Below are 15,174 nucleotides of genomic sequence, written 5' to 3'. Positions count from 1 at the left end.
GCCTGGCCTGGCTAACTCCATCTCTCAGTGGAGTGTGGTCCTTAAGGTGGGAAGTGTAATGCCCTGATGGGTTGGGGGCAAGGAACTCATTTGCTTTCCCTCAGCCCCTTTACTCTGCACCTTCCCCAGTCCATTCAGGGTGACAGCACAGGGGATCAGGGGTTTTGTCATTTTCTTAGTTTTCAAAATTTTTTTTATGATTTTTTTTTTTGTGTAAAAAAATTTTAACATTTTATTTTTGAGAGAGAAAGAGTGCGAGTGGGGGAAGGGCAGAGAGAGAGGGAGACACAGAATCCGAAGCAGGCTCCAGGCTCCGAGCTGCCAGCACAGAGCCCGATGCGGGGCTGGAACTCATGAACCGTGAGATCATGACCTGAGCCGAAGTCGGACGCTTAACCGATGGAGCCACCCAGGCGCCCCAAAATTTTATTTTTTGAACGATCATACAGCAAAACTGATGATTTTTTTCTTTTGGCACACAGTTGTGTAAATTCTCACACGTGTAGAAATTCATGTAACCACCACCACCATGAGGACATAGAGGGGTTCCATCTGTCCTGCTACCCTTTATACTCACACCCTCAGTGGGGGGTGGGCCAGGCGAGCTACAGTCTCACTTCCTCCTGCCCCTTTAAAAAACTTTTTTTTCATGTCTGTTTATTTTTGAGAGAGAGAGCAGAGGAGGGGCAGAGAGAGAGGGAGACAAAATCTGAAGCAGGCTCCAGGCTCTGCACAGAGCCCGATGTGGGGCTCGAACCCATGAAATGCGAGATCATGACCTGAGCTGAAGTCGAAAGCTCAACCGACTGAGCCACCCAGCCCCGCCCTCCCCCCCCCCCCCACTGGCCCTTTAAATCCTGTTGTTCCCAGTATGACCAAAGGTTCCTGGAAGTCCAGTTCTGTCCCATACCTGTGTTTCTAGTATCACGCAAAGGGTCAAAACATCTACACCTTTATTATAGATTAGTAGAACACAAATAGAGCGATGACAGTGACAGGAGAGGCCCTGCCATGGAGGGCCTTCCCCTGCCTGGAGCAGGACTGCACAGTGCCAGCTCTGGGCTAGGCCAGCTCGGCCGGCCCTGGCAACACAGGCATGACCTTGGCCATAGCTCAGCAGTGGAAAGGCTCTTGGGCAGGGTGCTTGCTGGGACACATGGCTGTGGTTCCTGTCACAGGACAATCTTAAAGGAGCTGAACAAGAAAAGAGTGGCTCAGGTTTTCTGCTGGAAGAGGAGGGGAGACACTAACCCCAAACTTACCCACATCTTCCCTAAGACCCTTTGGAACGGGCTGACCCACGTCTGTCCGTCCCCTTTGGAAGAGCTGCCCTGAGACGCTGAGAGGAACTGGGGCCTTCTCAGCCTGGCTGCCACCTCCCATCCCAACATCCCAGGCCCAGCTGCAGCAGGCGGGGACCCAGGGGTAACCAGAACGCAGGGGGACCGTGACCCTCATACCTGGCGAAGTCTGGTGAGCGGGAGATGACGTGCTGGAACTCTGAGAGGTTGATGGTGCCATCCCGATCGATGTCGGACTCTTCCAGGATCTGGGAAAGGACAGCTTCAGGCCAAGTCCTAGCCCTCCCCTCCCGCTCCCTGGCCCGGCCCGGCCTGGCTACTCACGTTGTCAATGAGTTGTTTCATCTCTGAAGCACTAAGCCGCGTGTCGTCGCCCGGGCCCGTGAGGCAGTTCACGAGCTGGCTCAGGTCTTCTCGGTTCAGGGTTCCATCATCATCGAAGTCTATGGACGGACGCAGGAAGCCAGAAAGAATGTGGTCAGCGTGAGCTCCAAGGCTCCACAGAGACCCCCGGCTCCCGAGCAGGAACACCCCCACCAGGACCATGTGGGAGCAGGCCGTGTCCCGCCAGGCTGCTCCTGGCCCTCACCGAAGATGCGGAAGGCATAGTGGGACTTGAGGTCTGGAGTCGCTGTGTCACTGAACACACTGAGGAGGTCCAGGAAGTCCTCGAAGCTCAGGCTGTCCCTCGCTGGCGATGTGGAGAAGACTCTGCAGATTCGCTCCTTGAAGGGGTTGGCCTAGGCAAGAGAGCCTTCTGTGAACGCCATGGGATGTAGCCCAGGTCACACACTCCTCAAACCCTGCCAGGAACTGGAGGGAGCAGGTCACGGTACCATGAGCTTGGGCTCACGGGAGAGCATGCTCAGTGTTTTGGGGCCAGCATGGAGGGTGGGAGAGCCAAGTGACTGAGGAAGGGACAGGGACGGCTCTGTAACCGAGTCAGTTTGACCCAACAGCAGGCCTAGGGGCAGAGAAGGAAGATGAAAGCATCCTAAGCAGAGAACAAGATGGGCTGGTTACTATAAAACACGTTTACTTGAACACTCACTGTGTTACAGGCACCAGGCCAGGCCCTTTGCCTAAAAATTTTCACAGCAACCCTGTGGAGAGGCATTTGGCCTCTGGAATAGAGCTTCTCAAACTTTAATACAGTAACTTAACTCCTTTTATTTATTTATTATTATTTTTAGGCTTATTTATTTTGAGAGAGAGAGACAGACAGACAAAGCTAGAACAGGGGAGGGACAGAGAGAGAGAGGGAGAGAGAGAGAATCCCAAGCAGGCTCTGCACTGTCAGGACAGAGCCCGATGCAGGGCTTGAACTCACAGATTGTGAGATGACCTGAGCCAAAATCAAGAGCGGACACTAAACCAAACGAGCCACCCAGGCGCCTCTCAACTCCTTTTAAAGGACAAAACTTAGGGGTGCCTGGGTGGCTGAGTGGGTTAAGCGGCCAACTTCGGCCCAGGTCATGATCTCACAGTCCATGGGTTCGAGCCCCGCATCAGGTTCTGTGCTGACAGCTCAGAGCCTGGAGCCTGCTTTGGATTCCGTGACTTGCTCTCCCTCTGCCCCCCCGCCCCCCTGCCCCGCTCATACTCTATCTGTCTCTCTCTCAAAAATGAATAAACATTAACAAATAATAAAATTTAAAAATATAATAAAGGACAAAACTTACTTGACTCTCCAATAATATGTCCAAGAATCCCAGTTTGAAAAACACCATTCTAGTGAATTCCACTGGGTGATTTTGATAAAGCCCTTGTCCCCAGGAAATTGGGACTAAATGGAGGAAAGACCAGAATGGGGACTAGTGACCACATGATCTCGAGATGAATAGCAGAGGCAGGGTGGGGGACTGGCACCTTGAGCTCTGGAAGGCTGAGGATCTGCTCCAGGGACACTCGTGTCTGCAGTGACTCCTCCGTGCTCCGGTGCTCCGGGGGAAGCAGCTCACAAAACCGCCTGTGGGCTCTGGCAGAAGGAGAGGAACCCGTTGGCAAACCTGCCTGTGTATCACATCCCTACTCCTTGCCTTGCGACCCATTGTAAACCAGGTGACAAGCTAAGCCACATACACAGAGCTTCTCGGCCATCAGGCATAAGCCAAAGGGAGATATGTCACAAGACTACAGGCTGGGAGTCCATTCATGCAATGGGTATTTACTGAGGGCCTACTGTGTGCCAGGCACTGTACTGGGACTGGCTCTAGAGCTCCCAGAGGGATGGAGAGGGTGCAGAAGGAGCCAGCAGTTGGCCCTGAAAAACAGTGAGAAAAGAGTAAAGTCGAAACCTCACTTTCATTTCACTCCAGGGATCTCCAGCTCCTCAAAGCCTTCCATGTTAGCAGCTACCTAAACGATCTCTTCCTCCGCCCCCAGCTCCTTCCCACTGGGATTATTTTTGCCGAGAGAAGCCAAGGAATCGCCTCACTCAAGCGCCTTCACCACAAAAAGCCGGCACACGGCTAGGAAGGGGTTTCCAGCCCGAATTCAAATCCTCTCACTTGGAGCGTACTCTTAGGCAAGTAAACAAACTTTTCGGAAACCCGATTCATTGTCCCCGCACCTCCCTCCGAAGGATTGAATTAGGTAATATAGGCAAGCACTTCGCACAGTTGCTGGCGCACGACGAGTGCTCAGTAAGCGTTAACGGTTACTGTGTACATTCAGGTCGAGTTACGAGGGGCCGGGCTCCCGGTAGGCGAAGTCCGCCGAGCCCCCGCCGGGCTGGGGCAGGAAGTTCGATAACACAGGAGCCAGCGGAGCGCAGGCCCCGGAGCGCCCAGCCCGGGCGGAGGCTTCGAGGTGGCTCTGCGGTGCGCATCGGGGGCCCCCGAGCCGGCGGGGACGGCTCGCGGCCGAGGCGCGGGCACCTGCTCGGCCGCGGGCCCCGTCCCTCCCCCTGGGGGACCCTTGGTTAAACTCGTCTGTGGACAGAGCTCTAGAAGATCCGGGAGCTGAGGTTCGAGACGGCACTTACAGGAGGATCTCCTGCTTGGTCAGGAACGTCAAGTCCTGGAAAGCAAAACGAGAGGGGTTCAGCGGGCCTCCCGGAGGCCGCGCCCGCCCTACCGCCCGCCCCGGGACCCCGCTCCGCAGCGCAGGCCCGCGCGCAAACTCCCCGGGGACCGGCGTCCCGCGCACCTGGTACTCAGCCAGCAGCTCCTTGGACAGGCGACTGCCCGAGCCCCCCATCGCCGCGCCGCACGCAGAACTCTGCCAACTCGTCTCGGGGCGCCGGCAACTTTTTCACTTCCGCCCTCGGGCCGCGTCACCGCCCCGTTCCCGCGGCAACCGCTCCTGGGGCCACCGCCCCCGGGTCCGCCCCCTCCTTAAAGCGCCCAGGCGCTCCCGGCCGGGCTCAGCGGGCCCGGTTCGGGAGGTCCGCGGCTAGGTGGAGGCGGGGCCCGGAGCGGGGCCGGAGGCTCCGGGGGCGGAACCCAGCCCGCACGGCCCCGCCTCTGAAGCGGACGGGGCGGGGCCCGCCGCGCGCGGGCGTGCGGACTGCGCATGCGTTCGGCACGCCACGGCTTCGCCATGGCTAGGATAGGAGTTTGCGGCGAGTGTCGCGTTGCGTCCGGTTCGACTGCAGTCGGTGATGGCGGAGGCTTTGGGCGCGGTCCGGTAGGGGCATCAGGGAAGTACCTGGTGCCTGGATATCCGGGAAACCTCGAGAATCGCTACGTGGCCGAAGGCTGCCGGCCAAGCATCCGCTCGGCGAGGGCTCTTTCATTCAGCTCGTACCACTGTGCCCTCGCCGCACGTGTTGCAGCCCGCATGCCACCTCCAGAAATCACAGAACCTTGCGGCCCACTGAGGCTGTACGCAGAGTGCCGGGAGCCGTGCTTAGTGATCTTCGATTTTCACAAGGGCCCTGCAGGGTAGGTTCCCATTTTACAAATGGGGAGAACAGGTCTGGTGCGGGGGAGGGGGGTGGGGTCCGTGACTTGTCTAAGCTCCATTTTGAAAGAGGTCACCCCAGTCTAAGTCTCTTTTCACGGCTCTCCATGGCCATACTGCTTACTCCAGCCGACGTGCTCTCTTCTGACCCACGTCGCTTCCAGAGGCGGCAAGGACCGAGGGTGACCTGTTTGCTCTTGTCCCCCTCTCAATCTCTAGGAAAACGCTTGGCACGTAGAAGGGTTCAACGAATTGGATGCATGCATGCATGAACGAACCTACACTAGTCCAGAAGGTGAGGATTACAGGTTCCTGAGAGGAGGAGGTGGGAGTTTTCAGCTTTATTGAGGTATAATTGACACACTTGTTGGAATTCGTTCTTGCCTCTCCTGATTTATTCTGCTTGCTGATCTTTGTGAAGTCTAAGCCTGATCATGTTGATTTCAGCTTAAAACTAATGATTAAAAACCAGTCTAGGACCCTCTGAAATCTGACTTCAGCCTCTGTCCCTTTCTCTTGGCTTTCTGGGCTCTCAGTTCCTCTTCCGTCTTAGCCTCAGGGAAGCCTTTCCTGCTTCCCTAGACTAGGTTAGGAATCTTATACTTAGAGAATCCCCAGTGCAGTTTACGTTGACTTGGCTTACTTGTCTGTAAGCCGCGTGAAGAGCTAGGAGAATTGCGATCTGCAGGATCTGAGAGGTGGCAGTTGTTGAGTAAATGTTGCTGAGTGATGACTTCCCCAGCACTGAATAAGGCCTTCATCTATCTGAGAGTGACTTTAGTAAGACTCACTGTATCAGCATGTGAGTCCCACCGTTGTGGAAATGTTCTCTTCCAAGAAGCGGGGGGCTGCAGAGCAGTGAGAACACCAAAACCAGTCGAGGTGAGTGGAGTGTAGCCCAGTCCCAACCTGATCATCCTGACAGTAGGCTGGCTCTTCCTGTGCAAGAAAGGATTTTTCGGGCACCTAGGTGGCTCAGTCCATTAAGCGTCCCGACTTCAATTCAGGTCATGGTCTCGCAGTCTGTGAGTTCGAGCCCTGCATTGGGCTCTGTGCTGACAGCTCAGAACCTGGAGTGCTCTTCGGATTCTGTGTCTCCCTCCATCTCTGCCCCTCTCCCACTCATGCTCTGTCTCTCTCTCTCTCTCTCTCTCTCTCTGTATCTCAAAAATGAATAAACGTTGAAAAAATTTAAAAAAAAAAAAGGATTCATCTTTGGGTAGTAAAAGGATAGACAGGAAACAGGAAGCTGTCATAGTGTCTCCTGTACTAGACTGAGGGGAGGGAGCACTGGCCAGCCAAGGCCAGTCCCTGGACTTCATGGTGAGACTATCTCTTCACAGTGAAGATGTGGAAATAGGCCCTGTGCCGTGGTGACCATCAGTGACATAGATCTCCCAGCCACCTCACTTGGTGCTAAGCCCTTCCTTGAACAGCCTTCTGATTATAATATTGCTTCCTGGTACATTTTTATACAGAGGAGGGACTATACTGATTAGCCAATATGAACATTTTGTGCCGTTTGGCACGTTTCTCATTGTAAGTTATTAAATAGGCATTCTGAGCCTGGTTAGCATACCGTCCTGCCTTGCCTGATCAACTCTTGAAACAGTGTAAAACCTGAGTTGCTGATATGCTTTTAACAATAGCTTCTAGGGGCGCCTGGGTGGCTCGGTTGAAAGTCCGACTTCTTGGCTCAGCTCATGATCTCGTGGTTCGTGAGTTCAAGCCCCACATTGGGCTTGCTACCATCAGCCTGTCAGTGAGGAACCCAGTTTGGATCCTCGTCCCCCCATCTCTCTGCCCTTCCCCTGCTTGCACGCGCGTACGTGCTCTCTCTCTCTCTCTCTCTCTGTCTCTCTCAAAATATAAATTTTTAAAAAAGTAGCTTCTAGTGTTTCCTGTGAAATTATTTTATTTATTTACTTATTTATGAGAGAGAAAGAATCTTTTTTTAAACAATTTTTTATATGCTTTATTTATTTTTGAGAGAAAGAGAGACAGAGCACAAGTGGGGGAGGGGCAGAGGGAGAGGGAGACACAGAATCCGAAGCAGGCTCCAGGCTCGGAGCTGTCAGCACAGAGCCCGACATGGGGCTCGAACTCACAAACCGTGAGATCGTGACCTGAGCCCAAGTCAGATGCTTAACTGACTGAGCCACCCAGGGGCCCCAAGAAAGAGACAATCTTAAGCTCCACACCCAGCACAGAGCCCGATGCAGGGCTGGATCTCATGACCTTGGGATCATGACCTGAGCTGAACCACCAGGCTCCCCTTAGTTGAATCTTTTTTTTTTTTTTTTTAAGTTATGTTCAGGGGCACCTGGGTGGCTCAGTCGGTTGGGCATCCGACTTCAGCTCAGGTCATGATCTCACAGTCTGTGCGTTCTGGCCCCACATCGGGCTCCGTGCTGACAGCTCGGAGCCTGGAGCCTGCTTCAGATTCTGTGTCTCCCTCTGTCTCTGTCCCTACCCTGCTCATGCTCTGTCTCTAAATTTTAAAAAAAATTAAAAAAATTTTTTAAAGTTATGTTCATAACTACTAACTCATGGATTTGAATTCCATTTTTTTGTTGTTGTTGTTGTGGTTGTTTTCCAGGACATTTGTTTCCCTGCTTATAATACTATTTCTTTCTTCCTATTTCCCTTGGGACATTAGATAGGATGGCCACACAAGCTTTCTCTGAGGCAGTGACATTTGATCTGAGACCTGAAAAAGCCAGCCATGTGAAGAAAATCTGGGAAAAGGGTGTTGTAGGCAGGAAGCACAGAAGACACCAAGGCCCTGAGCAGGAACAAGTCCAGTAAGAGTGAGGAGCAGAGAGAGGTGTGAGCGAGAGAGGCACAGCTGAGGCTTGAGAGCCCAGAGCCCGCGGTGAGGAAATGGACTTCATTCTCGGGGCTCAAGGTCACATTCCTAGTGAATGCTAGGGCTGGAATTCAAGCACCTCGTCAGCCTGTAAAACCTAATCTGTCACCTTTGTCCCAGGATGATACCCACCTCACAGACTCGTCCAGGTCACTAGAGAAAACTTAGAACGTGCCTGGCGCAAGATAGACGTGCAACCGGTGTCCCCTTTCTCCTGGTTTTCCTGTAAAGGTTTGATCCTGTCACACGCTCACTACTGATTGATCACTCTAAATTATTCTTCTTTATTCGTCCATAATGCTTTTTGCCTACTGGTTCACTTTAGTATAAATATGACCAAACGCATTTTCTATTGATTCAACTGATCAGTATATCTTTACTTGTATTTTTAGCCCTCTGGTGTCATCTTAGCCCTGGGTCCTTTGTCCTAGCCCCTGGCTTTACATGTTATTCCAAATTTGTATCTCGTCCACACCTTACCCTTGACCTCCAGGTTTGACTGTCAGCTGTCTACACCATGTCTCGGATGCCCAGGTTCCTCCTGGGCTCCTCCTCTTCAGTCCTCCCGCTTTCTAATCAGCCTGTGCCCACCCCCCACCCCACCATCAGCTCCACCAGCTCTGTAAATGCCACTGCAGTGTACCTTGTCCCTGAAGCTAGGTCCCTCCTACGTCTTCCCCGTGCCTCAGTGCCCCTAGCCAGCCTGTCCGCGGGCCCTGTTGGTTGGGCCCTGCAGGCAGGGCCATATCCCCTGCTCCTCTCCTTCTGTTGCCACCTGTGCCAGCCAGTCTGCCTCTTCGCCCACCTGGCCGTCAGAGTCGCCTCCCGAATGGTCCCCTTCCGCTTTGCTCCCCTGCATCCACTTCCCCCACAGCATTTGGGAAAAAGGTTTATAAAGTATCGGATGGTCCTTCTGCCTAGAACCTCCCAGGGATTTCTTTTTCCATTTAGAATAAAACCCAAGCTCCTGACCATGATGCATAAGGCCCTACAGCTAATCTGGCCCCTGCCTTCCTCTCCAGCCTCATTCTACCACCACCACCACCACCACCACCACCTGTTGGCCATGCTCTAGTTAATAGTGGCTTCCTTTCTGCTCTTGAATAGACCAAGTACCTGCCTGACTCAGGACCTTGGACTTGCTATTGTCCTTTCCTAGAATACACTTTCCTCCTGTCGGCCATGTGCTAGTTAACCTGTTAGCCATGTTCTAGTTAATAGTGGCTTCCTTTCTGCTCTTGAATAGACCAAGCACCTGCCTGACTCAGGACCTTGGACTTGCTATTTCCTTTCCTAGAATACACTTTCCTCGACTCTTCATTGCAGGGTTTTTCTCATTCTGCGTGTCTTCACTCTGCTGTCACCTCCAAGAGCTGAGCCCTGCCCTATTATTGAAGTCCGATGCCCTGATCCCACCTTTTGGTTACTGTCTCTTGTATCATGTTTATTTCCCACAGAATACTATCACCGTGTTCATTGTGCTTGTTGTCTGACTCTACCACAGGATATAAATTCTATGACAATAGGGACCCTTTGTACCTTATTTGCTCCTATGTCCTCATTGCCTCATATGTAGCAGTTACTTTTTTTTTTTTTTTTTTAGGTAGGCTTCGTGCCCAGCGTGCAGCCCAACACTGGGCTTGAACTCAGGACCCTGAGATCAAGACCTGAGCTGAGATCAAGAGTTGGACACTTAACCAGCTGAGCCGCTCAGGTGCCCCTGTAGTGGTTACTTTAAATAGTTGGATTTTGTGGCTCAGCTGAACATGGAGCAGGTGCGTGGAAGAGGTGCCCCCAGAATATCGGGAGTGGGTGTGAGGTGGCCGTTGACCCTGAATAAATGACTGAAGGAGAGAGTAAGCGAATAGTCTTAAGTATAGCTCAAACAAATAGCAAAGTATTGGATTTCTTAAATCTCTTCTGAGACTCACTTAAGATTATTTTTAATTGTGGCAAAATACGCATAAAATTTCACATCTTGACTATTTTTTTAATGTTTTTTGGTTTTTTTTATTTCTATTTTTGAGAGAGAAAGACAGAGTGCAAGCAAGGGAGGGGCAGAGAGAGAGGGAGACAGGATCCGAAGCAGACTCTAGGCTCTGAGCTGTCAGCACAGAGCCTGATGCGGGGCTCTAACCCATGAACCCTGAGATCATGACCTGAGCCAAAGTCAGACACTCAACCGACTGAGCCCCACAGGTGCCCCGATGTCTTAACTGTTTCTAAGTGTATCGTACGGTAGTGTTAAATATACCGCATTATTGACTCTTTTCATCTTGCAACAGTGAAACTCTGTACCATTAAACAACAAAAAACCTCCCTCTTCCCTCTCCCGGCCCCTGACAGCCACCATTCTACTTTCTGTCTCTATGAATTTGACTGCTCTCAGTACTTAATATACATGGGATCATATGGTAGTGTTCATCCTTTTATTCCTGGCTTATTTCACTGACCGTGACGTCCTCCAGGTTCATCCATGTTGTGACGTGTGCCAGCATCTCCTTCCTTTGTAAGACTCAATAATCCTCCACTGTGTGAATGTACCACGTTTTGTTTAGCCTTTCATCTGTCAGCGGACCCTTGGGTGGTTTCTGCCTTTGGCTGCTGTGAAAAATGCTGCTGTGAACACAGGTGTACAAATACCTGTTTGAGCCTCTACTTTGAGTTGTAATCTCTACACTCCACGTGGGGCTCAAACTTACAACCCCAGGATCAAGAATCACATGCTCCAGGGGCACCTGGGTGGCGTTTGACTTGGGCTCAGGTCGTGATCTCATGGTTCGTGAACTGGAGGCCCACTTAGGGTCCTTTGTCCCCCTCTCTCTCTGCGCCTCCCCCGCTCATTCTCTCTTTCAAAAATAAATTAAAACGGGGGCGCCTGGGTGGCTCAGTCGGTTGAGTGTCCGACTTCGGCTCAGGTCATGATCTTGTGGTCCATGAGTTTGAACCCCTCATCGGGCTCTGCGCTGACAGGTCAGAGCCTGGAGCCTGCTTCAAACTGTGTCTCCCTCTCTCTCTCTGCCCCTTCCCTGCTCATGCGCTCTCTCTCTCTCTCTTGCTCTCTCTCTCTCTCTCTCTCTCCTTCTCTCAAATAAATAAACATTAAAGAAAAAAATTTTAATGGAAATTACTTTTTAAAATTAAAAAAAAAGATTTGTTATTGTGGTGGGAGGCCTGGGGGGCTCAGTTGGTTAACCTTCTGCCTCTTAATTTCACCTCAGGTCATGATCTCACAGTTCATGGGTTCTAGCCTCATTTCAGGCTCTGCTATGTTTCTCTCTCTCAAAGTAAAGAAATCAACTTAAAAAAAAAAAGACTTGTTATTGTGGTAACGGCATAAGATTTACCATCTTAGCCATTTCTTTTTTTTAATTGTCAAATTGCCTAACATACAGTGTGTGAAGTATGCTCTTGGTTTCTGGGGTAGATTTCAACTTTCTCATCTACAAAATTGAAATTCTAGACCTATTAAGCTTGACTTTTTTTTTAAGTTTATTTATTTATTTTGAGAGAGAGAGAGAGAGTGCACGTGTGCATCTGTGAGCGGGAAAAGGGCAGAGAAAGAATCCCAAGCAGGTTCTCTGGATCAGCTCAGAGCCCTTGAACTGTGAGATCATGACCTGAGCCGCAATCAGGAGTCAGACACCTGACTGAGCCACCCTGGCGCCCCTGAACTAGACCTTTGGTATGTGATTTTGTATGTTTTTTAATGTTTCCTTTCTGTTTCATTAATATGAAGTTTCTGGACTGGAAGAGCTGAGGAAGCCCAAACTTGAGCTGAAGCAACTCTACTGAGGTAAGCCTCCTTGTGAGGTCCTGTCTGAGCCAACAGCAGGCCCTTCTCCCGGACACCTGGGTCCACAGGGCTCCAAGGGCCACGTGGGAGATGGGAGACAACCATGCATTCCCCCCCTTGAAGGATGGACCCTGGTGCTTACGCACGTCCACACCCAATGGCTCTCTGCGTGGCCATTTGGAATCACTACTGAACGGTGGAAAGGCTGTTCTCGTCAAAGGAGTGGTCAGCTTTGAAACCTTGGCCATTCTTATACAAAAGAACGCTGTTTCAGTTTTCTGTTGGGCCCTTTGATAGAGTATGTGTCAAAAGCCTGAGCCATGCACGGGCCTACTCTGACCTGGTAGTTTATTGTGATTTTATCTTAAAGGAAAATAAAAACATGTCTGGAAACAGATACACAGGATGTTCATTGCAACAGGTATGAAATTAGCAAGAACCTATATGTATAATTAAGATTGGTTAAAAATCGAAGTTCATCTATATATGAAAATAGGGCTGAATGTACATGGTGATTTTTTCCCCCCAGGTGTTGGAATCAAGTGTTGTATTTTAGCTCTGTTTGCTTCTCTACTCAAGAAAGTTGACAAGACGCTTGGGTGGCTGAGTCAGTTAACATCTGACTCTTGATCTCAGGGTCGTGAGTCCAACCCCCACATTGGGACTTGAAAGAGAGAAAGAGAGGGGCACCTGGCTGGCTCGGTTGGTTAAGCCTCCTACATGGGGTCAGGTCATGATCTCGCAGTTTGTGAGTTAGAGCCCCACGTCAGGCTCTGTGCTCAGAGCCTGGAGCCTGCTTCAGGTTCTGTGTCTCCCTCTCTCTCTTGGCCCGTCCCTTGCTCATACTCTGTCTCTCTCTCTCAAAAATAAAAAACAAAAGAAACATAAAAAAGGGGGGGGGGGAGGGAGAAAGTTTATTCAATATACGTAACTTTTAGAAAGAACGTGTATATTTTAATGCAGCAAAAATGAATGCTAACGTGTAGGCGATGGAATCATGAGTGATTTCGTGTTTTCAACATCTTTTCCCAAAGGCATCTATTAGTTTTGTATTCAGAACAAAAAGTGAAATTTCTTTGAAAATAAAAATACAACCTCTGGAGATGGGTTAGCATCATGTATCTTTCACCTCTTATGACTGTTACAGGTCAGCCCCATGGCTGTTCCACACGATTCACACGAGACTTCCTATCTGCTGCCTCCGAACAGTAAGGACTGGGAAGGGCGTGGCATTCCTGACTTTGTCTACGGGCAGGAGGAGCTGGTGCTGGAAGGGATTCAGTGGCCGAGGGTCGCGCCCGGCCTCCCCGAGGACTCCGTACCGCCTTCTCGCTTCGATTCTGTGCTCTGCTCCGCCTGGAGGCAGCGGGTGGAGCTGGGGCTGTTCCGCTACCGCCTGGGGGAGCTGCAGACCCAAACCCTCCCCGGTGCCGTGGGTTTTGTGGCTCAGCTGAACGTGGAGCGAGGTGCGCAGAGGAGGCGCCCCCAGAGCATCAGTAGTGTGAAGCAGGCGTTTGACCCTGCACTGTTTAACTTCACCAAGATCCGGCCGGGAGAAGTCCTCTTCCGTCTGCTCCGGGAGCCCCATCTGCCAGGCGCTCTCCAGCAAGAGGACATCCTCGTAATGATCAACGTCAGCCCCTTGGAGTGGGGCCACGTGCTGCTGGTGCCCGAGCCCACCCGTGGGCTCCCCCAGCGCCTGCTGCCCGGTGCGCTGCGGGCCGGGGTCGAGGCCGTGCTGCTGAGCTCCCACCCAGGCTTCCGCGTCGGCTTCAACAGCCTGGGTGGCTTGGCCTCAGTGAACCACCTCCACCTGCACGGGTATTACCTGGCCCACAGACTGCCTGTGGAGGGAGCACCGAGCGAGCCCCTGGACCCCGGGGGGCATCTGCACCTCCTCCAGGCCGTCCCAGCGCCCGGCTTCCTCTTTTACACTAGCGGGCCGGGGCCTGACTTGGAAGCCTTGATAGGCAGGGTATGTCGGGCCACCGACTATCTGACCGACCGCGAGATCGCCCATAATTTGTTTGTGACCCGGGGGGCCCCACCCGGAAAGACATCACCCTCCTCGGCTCTCACGGGGGTCCGAGTGATTCTGTGGGCCCGGAAGTCCAGTTTTGGGGTAAAGGAAGGCGAGGCGTTCAATGTTGCCCTCTGTGAGCTGGCCGGGCACCTGCCTGTCAAGACGTCCCAGGATTTCAGCAGTCTGACAGAGGCGGCTGCTCTGGCCCTCATTCAAGACTGTCTGCTGCCCCCCGCCCAGGCAGAAGAGGTCCAGGCAGCGCTAGTGGCCTTGATGGCCCAGGACGAGCAGTAATCCTTCCGGAAGTATTTATCTTCTACCCGGTCTAAGTCCCTTTCCAGAAAGCCGTCCACAGGGTCCACAGGGGTCGTTTGGGCATTTCTGTGACTGCCTCCTTACCTGTCTCAGCCTAAGGGGACGGGTAAAGAATTGACAAGTGGCCTCTTTAAAGAGAAGAAACGTTAGAATAGATCGAACAAATGAGCCTTCGTGCATGGATCTGCTTCTCACCTTCCGTCTTGGACAAGCCGCAGGGATGTCAAACCTGTCACTGAGAAGGGAGTATGCGCAAGAGTTCCGTACTCCTGACTTTGTATCTGGACTTTTCCCTTCCGGTCACGTCTTGGCAGAGTGATAGTTCATGTGCCTCTGGCACTGTGCCCCCGTTTCCTCTGCTCTCGCCTCTCTGCTTATTCTCCCGTCGCCCGCCCCCCCACTGGTTATCATTTCTTCATCCCTCCCGTCTGTTTGGCCCTGCTTACAGCACCTTCCCCTCCCGGGCCACCCTTGAATTTTCCTCCAGCCCTCAGCCCTGAGTTGAATATTCCTCATCTACATCACAAATTGTCCTCACAACTTGAGTACGGCCTAACACTTAACAGATGAGGAGCTGGAGGCTGACAGGTTTTGCAACTTGCCCAAGGCCAGATAGCTCTCAAGTACTAGAGTGGGGACTGTAGCATGGGCGGTCAGGTGCCAGAAGCCCAGGTTGTGCCCTTGTGACTCCCTCTCTAGGCAACTGCTCCCTTAACGGTGTCATCCTTAACAGTTGACAGGCGCTGAGCTGAGGTTCACGTCCCTGGATAGTTGGCTTCCTCTGTTCAGGCCTGTATGAAATTTTTACGTAGAACTTTAGGTGTTTTATATCCCAAAAGATGTTATGAAGTCTCATTGAGATAAGGCAGAATATGTACAAGTAAAAGTTCGTAAGAAGAACAGTTTAGGGGCGCCTAGGGGGCTCAGTCAGTTAAGCGTCTGACTTCAGCTCAAGTCATGATCT

General features: G+C 51.9%; 2 protein-coding genes across 8 annotated transcripts; one reads left to right on the top strand and one right to left on the bottom strand.

Annotated features, from left to right (window-relative positions):
• Positions 1 to 936: 936 nt before the first annotated feature.
• Positions 937 to 4,744, bottom strand: CIB1 (calcium and integrin binding 1). The gene is made up of 7 exons (XM_042940978.1): positions 4,452 to 4,744; positions 4,288 to 4,322; positions 3,171 to 3,279; positions 1,891 to 2,041; positions 1,626 to 1,744; positions 1,461 to 1,549; positions 937 to 1,194 (listed from the first exon to the last, which is right to left on the bottom strand). Exons 1-7 carry the CDS (start codon positions 4,500 to 4,502, stop codon positions 1,173 to 1,175), a joined length of 576 nt encoding a protein of 191 aa, XP_042796912.1. The 5' UTR covers positions 4,503 to 4,744; the 3' UTR covers positions 937 to 1,172.
• Positions 4,745 to 4,764: 20 nt separating this feature from the next.
• On the top strand, positions 4,765 to 15,168 carry GDPGP1 (GDP-D-glucose phosphorylase 1). Of its 7 annotated transcripts, XM_042940974.1 has the most exons (4): positions 4,766 to 5,188; positions 5,427 to 5,502; positions 11,816 to 11,872; positions 13,020 to 15,168. In XM_042940974.1, exon 4 carries the CDS (start codon positions 13,029 to 13,031, stop codon positions 14,187 to 14,189), a length of 1,161 nt encoding a protein of 386 aa, XP_042796908.1. In that variant the 5' UTR covers positions 4,766 to 5,188; positions 5,427 to 5,502; positions 11,816 to 11,872; positions 13,020 to 13,028; the 3' UTR covers positions 14,190 to 15,168. The 7 variants fall into 7 exon arrangements, 5 of the variants coding, with proteins under 5 accessions (XP_042796909.1, XP_042796908.1, XP_042796907.1 ...); XM_042940975.1 differs by lacking the exon at positions 11,816 to 11,872 and having other exon boundaries at positions 4,765 to 5,188; positions 5,427 to 5,556; XM_042940973.1 differs by lacking the exon at positions 11,816 to 11,872.
• The last annotated feature ends 6 nt before the right edge of the window (positions 15,169 to 15,174 follow it).

The sequence above is a fragment of the Panthera leo genome, chromosome B3, assembly GCF_018350215.1.
Source record: "Panthera leo isolate Ple1 chromosome B3, P.leo_Ple1_pat1.1, whole genome shotgun sequence".
Lineage (NCBI taxonomy): Eukaryota > Metazoa > Chordata > Mammalia > Carnivora > Felidae > Panthera > Panthera leo.
This window is presented reverse-complemented; position numbering and strand designations above follow the sequence as displayed.